This window comes from Cynocephalus volans, chromosome 11 (assembly GCF_027409185.1).
Source record: "Cynocephalus volans isolate mCynVol1 chromosome 11, mCynVol1.pri, whole genome shotgun sequence".
Taxonomy (NCBI): domain Eukaryota; kingdom Metazoa; phylum Chordata; class Mammalia; order Dermoptera; family Cynocephalidae; genus Cynocephalus; species Cynocephalus volans.
This window is the reverse complement of record NC_084470.1, coordinates 3,870,291-3,883,655: the sequence shown is the minus strand read 5'-3', so window position 1 is coordinate 3,883,655 and position 13,365 is coordinate 3,870,291. Positions and strand designations below refer to the sequence as shown.

The 13,365-nt window shown below is 40.9% G+C and overlaps 1 protein-coding gene across 3 annotated transcripts in view; it reads left to right on the top strand.

Moving 5' to 3' along the window:
* ELMO1 (engulfment and cell motility 1) overlaps window positions 1-13,365 on the top strand; it is a 549,163-nt gene that overhangs the window by 250,659 nt on the left and 285,139 nt on the right. For all 3 annotated transcript variants that reach the window (XM_063113910.1, XM_063113909.1, XM_063113911.1), the window contains one exon: window positions 3,361-3,465. In XM_063113910.1, the coding sequence (XP_062969980.1) occupies window positions 3,361-3,465 (105 nt within the window). The remainder of the gene's footprint in view (window positions 1-3,360; window positions 3,466-13,365) is intronic.

Below are 13,365 nucleotides of genomic sequence, written 5' to 3'. Positions count from 1 at the left end.
AAGCCATTTATCAAAGCTCCTGCAGCTTCCATTTCAAGACAGGTGGAAAAAAATAACATGGAACAAGAAAAGAAAAGAAATCTGTGTACAGAACATCTCACAAATAAGAAAGGAATGGAGAGCTGTTGGCCTTGCTGGGTTCTCAGAGGGTTTTGTCACAGCACAGAAAGTTTTCAAATGCTTCAGCAGGTGGTTCTTTTCCTTTTTCAGCGGAAAAGGATTTTTCAGACTTTTTCAAAATCTATGGTTATAAAATTACTTCACTGGCTTATTAAAACCAAAAAAAGAAAACAGTCATTTCAAGGAGATGAGTCTAAGAAAATTATACCTGGAGCTAAAAAAGAGAGAGAGGGGAAAAAAAAATATATTTTTTTCATCTAAAATGGAGTGATGCTTCATAATTTAGGGCAAGTCATTGAAAATCAAAGGCAGGGTTTTAATTGGCTTTTGTTGAGTAAGAGCCTATTTGTTGAAGACAATTAGGACATGGATTATTGAACAGGGGAGAGGCTTTGATCTGGTATAATGTCTGCAAGGGGTGGAGAAATTACAGCTTTTATTAAAAAGGATGGATCCCAGGCCCACTCTTCCTGAGGGAATAATGTTGATTGAGGAGAACCGCTGCAAATGCGGACCTGCCGCGGATATCTCTGTGATATTGCCAGCCGTGTCATGTTGACTGACAAACTGAGACTTTAAAATTCTGGTTTAAAGCCTGTGCTCTGAGTTCACATTCTGACTCTGCCACATACAGGCTCTAAAACTTGGGAAACTACCCAAACTCTCAGTGCCTCAGTTTCCTTCTTGTCAAAGGAGGAAATGATAATGATAATGTCTCCCCGGTGGGGGTTTATGAGGATTAGGAGCTCCATATGCAAGATACTTTGCACAAGGCCTGGCACATAGTAGGCATTATTTTGGGGGGACTGTTTGCTAAGTAGCTATATGATTCTTTAAAAGAACACTAAAAATCAATTATATTGTTTCCTAACTGTAAGGATCTTTTGAAAACAGCAGTGCTCTATTTAATAAGCCCAATATGTGCCTGAGGACGGCGTGATTGATAGAAGGAGGCTTCAAGGGCTACTGGCTGCAAAATTCAAACAAGACTGATGATTCTTGAGCCATGGGTGTCTTCTCCCTGGTCAAGTTCACTAGCACATGGTTTTGGGGGGCGTTTGAATTAGCTTCAGAGAAACTAATTTTTTCACTTGATTTGGGGCTATTTATTTTTGGAATATACTTCATAGGCCAACACTAGATATAGGTCTGATATAAATGGCATGTTTTTCTCTTTTGCATTTGGCTGATCCTCCTTTGCAGGCTGGCCTTTGCTGCATGGCAGCAAATATTGACTAGCCTACATTTGTCTTACTCTTTTCTCATTCTATGTGAAGTCTAAATAACAAAATAAATGCATTAAACTTCTAAACCGGTGGTAAGGAAAAAAGTAGGAACAAGAGATTGTTGAGACGCATTGTCTAGAGAAGACATTGCCCAATGCCTTCTCTGCCACAGCAAAGTGTCCAGTTCCTGGACAAGCTTCTGAACTCAACTGAGCCAGTTTCCCCATCAGTAAAATGGGGTAACAGCAGTACCTCCTGCAGGGGGTGTCCTGAGACTTCATACATGTAACGTGCAAAACAGTGCCAGCACCTGGAAAGTGCTCAGCAAAAATTAACTTTTTTTAATGTTACTTGGGTTCATGAAAATCTAATGTATCAAAGTAAAAATAATCAATTTCTGTGTAATCAGGAAGTTCCACTATCCTTTGCTAAATAACTAAAAATATTATAAAATCTTTATTTACAAGACTTTATTTTCTAGACTAAAGCTCTGATTATTTACTTCCAGCATTTGATTATTTAATTCTCTACCATTATTGAGTATGAGTCAGACTCTCTTAATCCAATAAATAGCAAATTAAGACTGAACTCCTTTGCATTTGACATACCGAATGGTTTTCATTTTTGTTATGATTATATTTATTTTATGAGATATATCTTTCTTATCATTAGTAGTAGTACTTTAGTATTTTTAAAAGCTTTTTAACATTTTAATGAATCAGCATAAAGTGCTGAAATAAAATATTCGAATCATTGCACTGACATCACCTACTGAATAGATACAGACAGGGATGCTCTTGAGACTGTGGACCTGTGGCAGGAGGCAGCACTGCTCTCCCATAATTTTAGATGTTGTTCATTTGCTCATAAGCAAAATTTTCAATCACGTGGGAAAGACAGTTTCGATGTGCTCTTGAATAATGTAGAAAATTATTGTGGGTTGTTTGAACCTTCAACAAGTAGAGAAAAAGACCTTCCTCTACCAGAATTGGAAAAAATAGCTGTTAACCAAAACTTCCCCGGCAAAACAGAAATTTAGGCTATTTTTTTTAAAGTGTTGTATTCCGGGGACAAAATGAAAATCCGACATTTCATACAAATTGTCTGGATCATGAGATAAAAGCAGTTTTCTGTAATACCTCTTTAACATTTCCTTTTCATCTGTTTAACATTTAACAAAGAAATGCCTTCCCTTAAATCATTCACCATTTAGATCTGAATTTTCAGGACGCTTCTTGGTGATTGTTTTCAGTGAGTAACGGTGGAGAATGGTTTGCTGCTCTAAATAAGAGTCTCAGACTGTTTGCTGGGTGATCTCAAGCGGATGGAGAATTCCTATCAGTCAGGTCTGCAGCCCATTAGGCATATCTGTCACTCTTAATTTATCTTTGGGGCTCTTGGTGCTATGTGGTGACCAGAGGCCAGACACAGTCCCTGAGAACAGGCAGCTGTCAGGACCCCTTGGACATGTGAATTTTGTCCAGTGTCTGTGCTCAGAGTCCTGTGGATGCGTAGGCCTGGACCATTGACAAAGCCCAGGGACAGGTGGGGCCATGAGTAACCTCACATGTGGGGACGAGGAAGTGAAGGGGCAGAGAGGTGATGGCTGCCATGGTGTCAGCTTCTGAGTGAAGCGACAGAGGTGTGGCTTCATTCCAGGTCCTTCCTCAAATGCTCTTGGTTTCACTTTAGCACAGTCACCAGCAATACAATTTTTGTGTCATTTTCTTATCTCACCATGTCACATGTCTAAGAATAATCCTATATTTTGATCTTCAGCTGGGTTTCCTAACCCCAGGTATAAAAGCTGGTTTTGCTGAGCCCGAGGGACTTTTTGTAAAAAATCCCTACTCCCACCCCAGCATGTTTATGTGGAGATAGAAAATGTCATCAGATTTGATTATTTGGAGCTGGCCTTGAGGTCCTTCAGTCTGGAGGAGTGAAACCAGATCCCTGCTGGCTGGTGAAATCTGCTGAAAGGTTAACCTTACCAAACATTTTGTTTTAATTGCAGAATCATGTGAACCCTGCCATGGACTTTACGCAGACCCCTCCTGGAATGCTGGCTCTGGACAATATGCTGTACTTTGCTAAGCACCACCAGGATGCATACATCCGGGTAAGCATGCAGATGCTCTAAGTTCCCTACTGAATTTTCATTTCACACTTACAAATACAAGATTACCTTCAGATGAGCGACCCAAGATTTTTGGCTTTTTCAGTAAACTAAAAACTTAAAATCAAATGAAATCAATCAAGGGGACAGAAATAGGGATTTTTAACATTTAAATGTTAAAATGTTTTCCATGTCAAAATGTTTTCCATAGGATCAACTTAAAAATACAATAGACACTGGAAAAACACTTTATATAGTAAATACTGAATTACAACAAAAACTCTTACACTTAAGTAACAAGAAACAGAAATGAACTATCTACCAAAAACCTGCATGTCCTCAAATTTAGTGAAGACCACTTAAGACTTATTCCCCAGAAGGACCAGGACTCTGTCTGGTATACTGTTCTGTTCAGTCTAATGCTGGAGATGCAGTAAGAGAAACAAAGAGAAAGAGAGAGTTGGAAGAGATGGGGAGGAAAGACAGACGCCTCCTTGCATTTTGTAACGGGCTAGTCAGACTCCAGCTGCTAAGTTAGATTAGTTTGTGAGTGGAGGTGCCTCTATTTTCTCTGTAAAGTAAAAGATGCCACCTGCTGACTGGGCAGTGCTGATGTGGAGAAGACAAAGGGTAGTGAATAAGTGACAGTGACATGGAAGTCTGGCCATCCAGGCTGCTCAGTTGGAGCCCTGGATTTGTGCTGACACCTGTCCTCAGGGAGAAGATCCCAGACTCATGGGGATGAGATAGACCCAAGAGTGACATCTGGGAAGGACGTGAATAAATGGAAGGGAATTGGCAAGTGGTTAAAATGATGACTAGATACCAGCTTAGAAAGTACATGATGAACAGGTTACCTAAAGCAGGAAGAGTAGGCTGAACTCAAAATAAGACAGGAGCATGCCTGTTACTGTGACATTCTCTGCTGGATTCTCAGTGACATTGGCTTCCTGGAGACATGGGTTCAAGACCTGACACTGTCATTATCTAGTGATATAAGTATGGGCCGTTTCTTTTGTCTGGGCTGAAGTTTCTTCTGTAAACAGTAGAGACTTGGTGGTTCTCAGCTGGAACAGTATTCCCCCAGAGGACACTTTGAAATGTGCAGGCATGTTAGTTGTCACCATGTCCAGTGAGGTGCTGCTGGCCAAAACCTGTAATAGAAGGGACAGTCTCCACAGTGAAAAATTGTACCACCCTTGAATAAAGTCATGCCAGGTCTCCAAGGCAATATGTTTTAGATGTATGTGTTTTTCTATATATGCAATTTGAGAAGCTTTGACCTATTCTGAAATATTATTTATAACTTGATTATATATATAGCAGATTTTATAGTCATTTCTCTAAAAGGTTCCGGATCAGGTGCTTGCTTGATCAGAAATGTTGTCCTCCGTAAGACAATTTTTTTCATAAAACTTTGAAGTTTTATATGACTTGAAGTTTGATATGTATGTACATTTGAAGTTTTATGTGATTTGAAGTTTGATTTGTGTGTACATTTATTGCACAGATGTTTTCTAGGAATATAATCTGCTTTCATAGTAAGTAGGCTGATATTTTTGAGATAACCGTATAGAGAGTTACCACCTTGGAGATACCTACTGCCTTGGAGAGCTGAGTGTGAAAAGTAGAAGCTGAGTAGAAATTGAATTAGCCACTAACTAATTATGTTTGCGGATGAATGTTTCTAAAATTAGAACTTATTGATGCTGAATATATTGTTAATTGTATGAGAAGCATATGTCTCACAAAGCAATTTGGTGTTTTAAGCCTGTTTTCCTCAATGCATTCTCTAAAGTGTCATAAGTGAAATTAGTACCATGGAAACCTGATAGAACTTTATATCGAATAGGCACTTAAAATACAAACCTGTCTATAAAGAAAAGTGCATGTGGACAAAAATGGGCCCTTTTTGTCCACATGCGTTTTCTTTATTGGCTGGACATACCTATATCTCAGATGCCTTTACGGTTTTCTCAAAAGTGTCCCTTCCCTGACACTTTATTGTGTGTATCCCATCTGACTTTGGGGCATTAACTACTAGACAGAAAGCTAAAGCGATTCTCATGAATGGATGAGGTTGGTGGATCACGATGCAGTCTGAGGCCATCCGCAAGGAAGTTTCCTGGTGACTGTGAAAATTAATATCCCAGAGAGAGTGCATTTGTGCTATAGACAGTCAAAATAGTGATCCCAGACAGCTAATTAAGTTTTGATTCATGAGCTGAATGGTCTCTTCTGAAACATAACGAGGAAGGGTTCATTTTTCTAAGTTTACATTTAGATAAAATTCGGGTTTTTTTTTTTTTTTTGACAATGTGAACCTCCTGTATGAATGTAATTATTCATTTATTTATACCTTTCATTTGATAAATGCTTATTCTGCACCTGAATATAGGCTCCCCATTCACTCTCTTTGCCAGTCAGATTTGCGGCTGACATTTTCTTAAAAGGAATTGTAGTGCACGCACACATGCTTGCACAGATGCTCCCTCTTTTGTCACGCTCCTTCAACCGCTTTGCACACACGCATCTCCTAGTTGTCACCATGCCCTGTGCTGCGACTCACCTACCACTCACTTTGCCACACCCTGCACCAAGACTTCCCCCTTTTCTTTCCAGAAGATATTCTGCCAAACACAGAGCACTGCCCTCCCTGTCTCCTCCCTGGCCTTCCCCTCAGCACTTGACGCTGTCTGCAGTGACCAGCCCTCTCTTCTTGCCCTGCAGCCAGTGCTCTCCATCTTGGTTCTCTCCTTGACCATTGCTCTGAGTCTCTGGTGGTTTCTCTTCTGTGCCTGCCCAGCAAGGGCATGTGCGCCCCAGGACTCTGCGGACCTTTGCTGTCCTTAGTCACTCAGGCTGTGCATGTTTCCTGAGCAATGATCATATGCCCTGCAGGGATCTGGAGGATGAGGATTTCTCCAGGAACATCTTGCTCACGGGTCCTGACGTTGAGGAGTTTACTTTCTAGAGATGGAAAGGAGGGGTGGGGTGGAAGAGACAAATGCCAGGCAGTGTCGAAGTCACTTGGAGTGTTTCTTGATTGGGGAGGGGGATCCTGGGAGCACAGAGGAGAGTCGCCAACATAGGTGTGCGGGCAGGTCAGGAAAGCTTCCTGGAGGAAGTAGCGTCGAGGGTAAGAGCTGCTGGATAGTGCTAGTTAACTGGTGCAGGGAAGCGCATAGGGAGAGCGCTCCACGCGGAGGGAACCGCGCCAGCAAAGGCAGAACAGCGTGTGCTTTGCTCAGGGAGCCAAACTAGTCTGGTGTGTCTAAGACGGGGGTGGGGGGTGTCAGGAGAAGCAAATGCAGCTAGTTCAAGAGGGACATTTTCAGCTGTAGTAAGGTGCTTGTTTGGACCTAAGGCAGTGAAGAATTCTTGAAGTGTTTTAAGTAAAGATGATGATAGTTAATTTTAGAAAAAATCACTCTCCTGCTAGAAAACCAATGTGAGAAATCAAGACTCAAGGCAAAAATAAAACGGGAAATTTATAGAGAAATGATGGTGGCCTGATCTAGAGTAGTGGGAGTGGCAGTAGAGAGAGGTTTGAATGAGTTACTGTGAGCTAAAATAAACTGGATGGACTCTCTCCAAGGAAGAGGGAGATTTCTGGCCTGGGGTAGCGGGTGGGCGGTTGTGTCACTAATGAATGAGACAGTGCTGGCCTCCGAGGGGGCTGTCATTTGGAGCAGCCACTGCATGCACGTGGGACGTCTGTCCAGGTGCATCTGCCTAGCAGGCAGGGAGATGTGGAAGCAGAGTGCACACCTTGGTAGACACCACATTCTCTACATCCCACCTCCTGAGCCATCCCTGTCCCTCCAGTTCATTTGCATTGCTGCAGTGTTACCTTACTGGCCTCTCTGCAAAAGTCTGGGACCTTCAGACCCACCTTCCAGGCCAGCAGCTAGGATGACTTTTCTAAACATAGTTCAGAATGCTTCGGGGACCAGCCCTGGCCCACGGCCTATCCCCATGGTTTTATCTCTTGCTACCCACTGCATTCTTCTGTCTTCTCCGTCCTTCCTGCTGCGATCGAGTCCTTTGTCCGTACAGAATGACAGTAGGCCCCAGGCTGGCCAGGCAGATCCCCACCTCTGTGCCTTGCTCCTCTCGTCCTTCTGCCTGGTGCCCCCACCCCCCAGCCTGCTGAGCAACCCTCAGTTAATCTCTAGCCCTGTCAATTAATCTCAGACCCTCAAAAAAATCAGATAAACTTTTAACATGCAACAATAAAACCCAAGTGCATGCAAATGAGATGTTTCTATTATTGCTTACATCTCTTTCAGAAAAAAAATATGCACAAAAAACAAAAACCATCCATCTTCTTAGGTGCTAAAAAGTATCTAACTAAAGATAGAAAAAAATCCTTTAACGCTTACATTCATTCATTCATTCATTGACTCATTCAGGAAGTGTTATCAAACACCTACTATGTGCCTGATTCATACCATGCACAGTGGACATGGTGGTGAGGAAAAAAGGCAGAGGATGGTTCTGAAATACCAGAAAGAAAAAAGCAAGCAAGTGAAGAGAGGAGTTTTTTGTTTGTTTTTCACTTGGGCGAGTCCTTGTTTCCTTCAGGATTTTTAGATGTGACCTATACCGGGCACATCTATCAAGGCATTAAAAACTTTGCTTAACACTTCTTTGAAGTTCTTCACAGTATACTGAGCAGGTAAATATTTCACATTTTATAAATTATTATACTATTTAACTGTATCAGAATCACTTAGGACTTGCTTCCTTTCCAGTGACCTATTTAAACAATGGCCGGCTTCTTAGAGAAACATTCTGGTGGTTGGTCAATATGCAATAGAACACAACGGACTTCTTTTCTCTGTTTCACTTGGTGTTGTGCTATGTCATAAATAAAATGTCTTCTCAATGGAGCTGCCAGCCAACTAATTTATAAAATCTTACCCAACAGTGCCATTCCCTAGCAGAATTTATACAATCTTGAGGCTTCCAGGAACTGAATGAAAACTGAATCCTAGAAACTGCTTGTTCTTTGCATACCTGCAATTCATCTTTGTTTCTGCAGCTCTGTTGAGGTATGATCGGTACACAGAAAACGGCACGCAGTCACTGTGCGCAGCATGGTGACGCACGCTGCAGCTCTTGCTTCAGCAGCCCTCGTAACTGGCGGTCAGTATTTCACCCAGTTGCAATATCTTCTACATACTGGGTGGCTGGTACAGGAGGTGATGAATTTCGTGAGAGGGGGAAATAGAAATGTCTTTAAAAATAAGATTAATTACAAAGGTTTCATGCAGTTGTGAGCCAGGGCATCTATATGCTTCTAATAGATCAGAATAGAAATATTTATAATATGTCGAGTAAATGAGACGATTGGAAAAGATGGACATTCCTACCTAAGAATTGCTTTTTCAAGGTTCTTTCATTATAGCCATTTTTTAAACAGACAAACAATTTTAAGCATGTTTATGCTATTTCAGAACCTTTAAGTGCATTCTTTCTCCTCCTAACGCATATGTGGTAAACAATACTTTTTAAGAATAGTTGGGAGAGTTGCTGGTTTAGATCCTAACTCATGGCTGGGCCAGGGAAGGCCTGGTTCTGGAGGCAGAAACCTCAGGAAAATGCTATGAGATGACCTCATATGAGAAAACTTACCACCTGTTGAGCTCTTACTGTATTTTGAGTACTTAACACATTTGTACATTATTTGTAATCTTTCCTTCAATGCTCCCAGACGGGGAAGATACGGTAACCTTTGCATCCTCTTCCTCCAGGCTTTAGATTTCTTGCTTCCATCATTGAGACCCACCCCAAGTCAAAACCGTTTTGGGGAAACTCTTTTCAACTTCTCTGTCCTGTGTCAGAGAGCGTAAACGTAATTATAGTAGAAAACACATATTTGGAGCTTGCTATGAGATAACATCTACACTGAACACTTTCATTAATTTCTCACAACACCCTTCTGATGTCAGCACTGTTAGTATTTCCATTTTACAGATGAGGAGACTGACACACAGAGAGGTTAAGTGGCCTGCCCAAGGTCACACAGCTGAGGAAGTGCCAGGGCTATAGTTTAAATCCTTCCATTGTTCACACCCTGTGCCTTTTAGGGACTTACAGATTCATATGGAGGTTGCAGCCACAGTTCAAATGAGCCCTGCAGATGTGTTTTGCTCCGCTGGCCCAGTATTTTTAAAAGGAAAGGAATTTGAATTGCCTATAGGCAGGGCATACTCTCCCTCTCCAATTAACGACGGGCCCCAGACTCCTGATTGCATGATGTCTGTCTACTTCTTGCTTGGTACTTGGAGATACTTGGCTTAGTGGCCACTGATACTGATGGTCTACACTGACATGTCTGAAGTGCTGAGCACATCGCTGGCACATAGAAGGTGCTCAGACGATTTTAATTGACTATTCCTCTCCTCAGTCCACAAAGCAGTACTTGGCCGAGGTACAGTCTTCTGGGGGTTTTGTACGTATTTGCTCAGTGTTTACTATCTTATCCGTTCTTGTTGTCAACTCCCGGAGAGCAGGCGCTTCACCTAATGTTGGGTGTTTATTCCCTGGCTGAGAGTGAGGGACTTTAATTCCATCCTCCTAACATTGTTTCTCACTTTCTCCTGTTAATTTTAAAGAGAAAAGAAGGTCGTCAGATTTTATTGTAAACATACTGGGCCAGTGTTCTGGGGGCTGCCTGTGCTGCGGGTCAGACCGTGTCGTGGTCCCCGGCTGCCCACCAGCCTGCACATTACGGGGACAAGAACCAAGCAGCCCGTAGGCACCAAGGCGGGTGCTGATGCAGGCTGTGCTGAGCCTTTAAAATAAATTAAGGGACTTTTAACATTTCAAGGGGGAAATTGGCAGTTTCCCAAGCGACGTAATTACAGGACAGTGTGTAATGTGTAATTAAGCTTAACTATGAAGCAAATCATTGGGATAAAGCTTGGTGGGACATCATTTTTTGTTCCCATGGTGCTGACAGATCTTCCCCTCCCCTTGTCCCTGAAATGGCTTCAGCAGCAATTGCTCCTAATTTTTTCAAAATAAAATTATATGTTGCCAGTTAAACACACAGCTTCATGTAGAGGAACCTTTTTTATTTGAGTGACATTTTCCTTCTAGGTGATGTGCAGCAAGGATTCAGTTTAGAATAACAAGGACCCCAAGGCACAGCCTTTGCTGGGACTTCTAAAGTGATTCTTTGTCTAATAAATCATTTAAATACTTTATTTGTGGCTTTTATTTTATTTTATTTTTCTTTCTTTGACCAAGGCCCATATCTTGGAGGCTTGTTTTTCTATACAGTTTTTTCATGTTTTAAAAATAATGGCATTAATTTCATTGATTGTGAATAACCAAGCTGTTACTGCCAAACAATCAGGCCCCCTTGAGAGTGTGAATATATGTGATTAGATTTACTAATTAAGCTGGAAGGCAGAATTTGTGACATCCAAAGCCAGTGATTTAAATGGAATGCTTCAGGCCTCAGGATGAGATCATTGTTAAATATGGGCTTGGTTTTCTTTCAGAAGACCCTTGGTCCCTGGAGGAAGGGCAGATTCCACCCACAACTAGACTGCTGGATGTGGCAGTGTGTGCTCTGTGTCCATGCCACCTGTGTCCTCACCTGTGTTCTTTGGGTACTGCATTAGGTATCAGAAACCTGAAGCAAGTCTAAAACTTGAGAGTTATCTGTTTAAGTCTGTCTTGGAACCAGCCCAAGCTGAGCAACAGGCTCAGAATTTTTTACTTAGCCTTATCTGAAGGATTTTGTTGTTGTTGTTGTTGTTGTAAATTTTAAAACCAAGTGGGACTTTCAAACCTATCATTTAAAAAAATAATAGCTTCGTTGAAAAAAATGAAACCAACCTATATTATGAACTCTATGCAATTGACACATTGTAAGCCCAAGTCCAGTGTGAATTATAAGGTTAAAAACTACAGAAGGCTCACCAGTGGATGACACCGTCACTGAAACATCAGCCAAGCCCTTTGCCAGCAGTAACTGGTGTGGTTTCTCTATCTTAGATCCATTTAACATTTTCTTATTATTTTTCCAACCTGGGTCTCCAAACTCAGTCTGCATAGTTCACTTTTATGTCTTGCTATGCTGGTTAGACAAATATTTATTGAGTACCTGCTCTGTGACAAGCCCTCCTCCTTTCCGATGCAATTGGTCAAGCTTTTTTTTTTCTACCATAACCGTGCAGTGCTCGGTAGCTGCTGTGCTGGGGTCACCTCTGGTTCTCCCTTGTCTGCTCTCTCATTTCTCCCTGTTCCTTTGGGATGAAACATTTCCTGGGCAACCCCTCTCTGCTGTTTGTCTAGAGTTAGGAGATTTTATAGGCCTCTCTGCCTTTTTTATTTTTTAACTAATAGACTTTGTGTTTCAAAGCAGTTTTAGGTCTGCAGAAAAATTGAGTAGAAAGTATAGGGTATCCCCATATATCCCATCTCTTTCTTCTCCCAGTCTTCCCTGTTATTGACATCTTGCATTAGTGTGGTACTTTTGTTACAATTGATGAGCCAGTATCCTGCAACCTTGCTATGATTGCTTATCAGTTCCAGGAGTTGATTCTTTGGAATTTTCTGCATAGACAATTATGTCATCTGTGAACAAAGACAGTTTTATTTCTTTCTTCCCAATTTGTACACCATTTATTTCATTTACTTGTCTTATTGCATTAGCTAGAACTACATGTAAGATATCAAGTAAGAAGTGAGGAGTGAGAGAGAAAATCCTAGCCATGATACTGATGTTAGAGGCAAAGAGTCAATTTTCTCATCATTAAGTATGATGTTAGCCATAGGTTTTATGTAGATATTTTTTGCCAAGTTGAGGAAGTTCCCCTTTATTGTTACTTTGCTAAGAGTTTTTATCATGAATGAGTGTTGGATTTTATCAAATGTCTTTTCTGTATATCTATTGATATTATATGATTTTTCTTCTTTAGTCTGTTGATATAATGGGTTACATTAATTGATTTTTGAATACTGTATTAGTCTGTGTTGCTTATAACAGAATACACGGAATTGGGTGATTTAGAAAGAAAATGAAATTTATTGCTTACAGTTTCTGAGGCTGGAAAGCACGAAGTCCATCTGGTGATGATGACAGTGATGACCCAGGGGTCTCACATTGCAAGATGGTGGGAGCAGAGACAGAGAGACTCTCTTCTTTTAAAGCCCTCAGAACCACACCCCTGACCACCATTATTAATCCACTCACTACTGCACAGTCCTACAATCCAATCACCTCTTCAAGGCTCCACCTTTCATTTACCATAATAGGATTTCCCACCCTCTTAACAGTCACAGTGGGGGCTAAATTTCTAATACATAAAACTTGGAAGATACAATTCAAGCTTCAGTGGGTTTTGGTGGGACATAATTCAATCCACTGCAAATACTGAATACCTTGCATGCCTGAAATAAATCCCTCTTGATTGTGTTCTATAGTTACTTTTATACCTTGTTGGATTTTATTTGACAACACTTCGTGGAAGATTTTGCACTATGTTTATGAGAGCTGTTGGTCTATAGTGATTTTTTTTTTTGTAATATCTTAGTTTGGTGTTGGTATTAGGGTAATATTGGCCTCATAGATTGAGTTAGGAAGTGTTCCTTCTGCTTTTATCTTCTGAAACAGATTGTAAAGAATTGGTATCATTTTCTTCCTTGAATGTTTGGCAGAATTCACCAGTGAAACCATATGAGCCTGCTGCTTTCTATTTTTTAAGGTTATTAATTATTGATTTGATTTCTTTAATAGATATAGGCCTATTTGGATTGTCTGTTTCTCCTTGTGTGAGTTCTGGTAATCATGTCTTTCAAGGAATTGGCCCATTAAATCTAAGTTATCAAATTTGTGTGCAAAGATTTGTTTATAATATTCTTTTATTATGTCCATGGGAT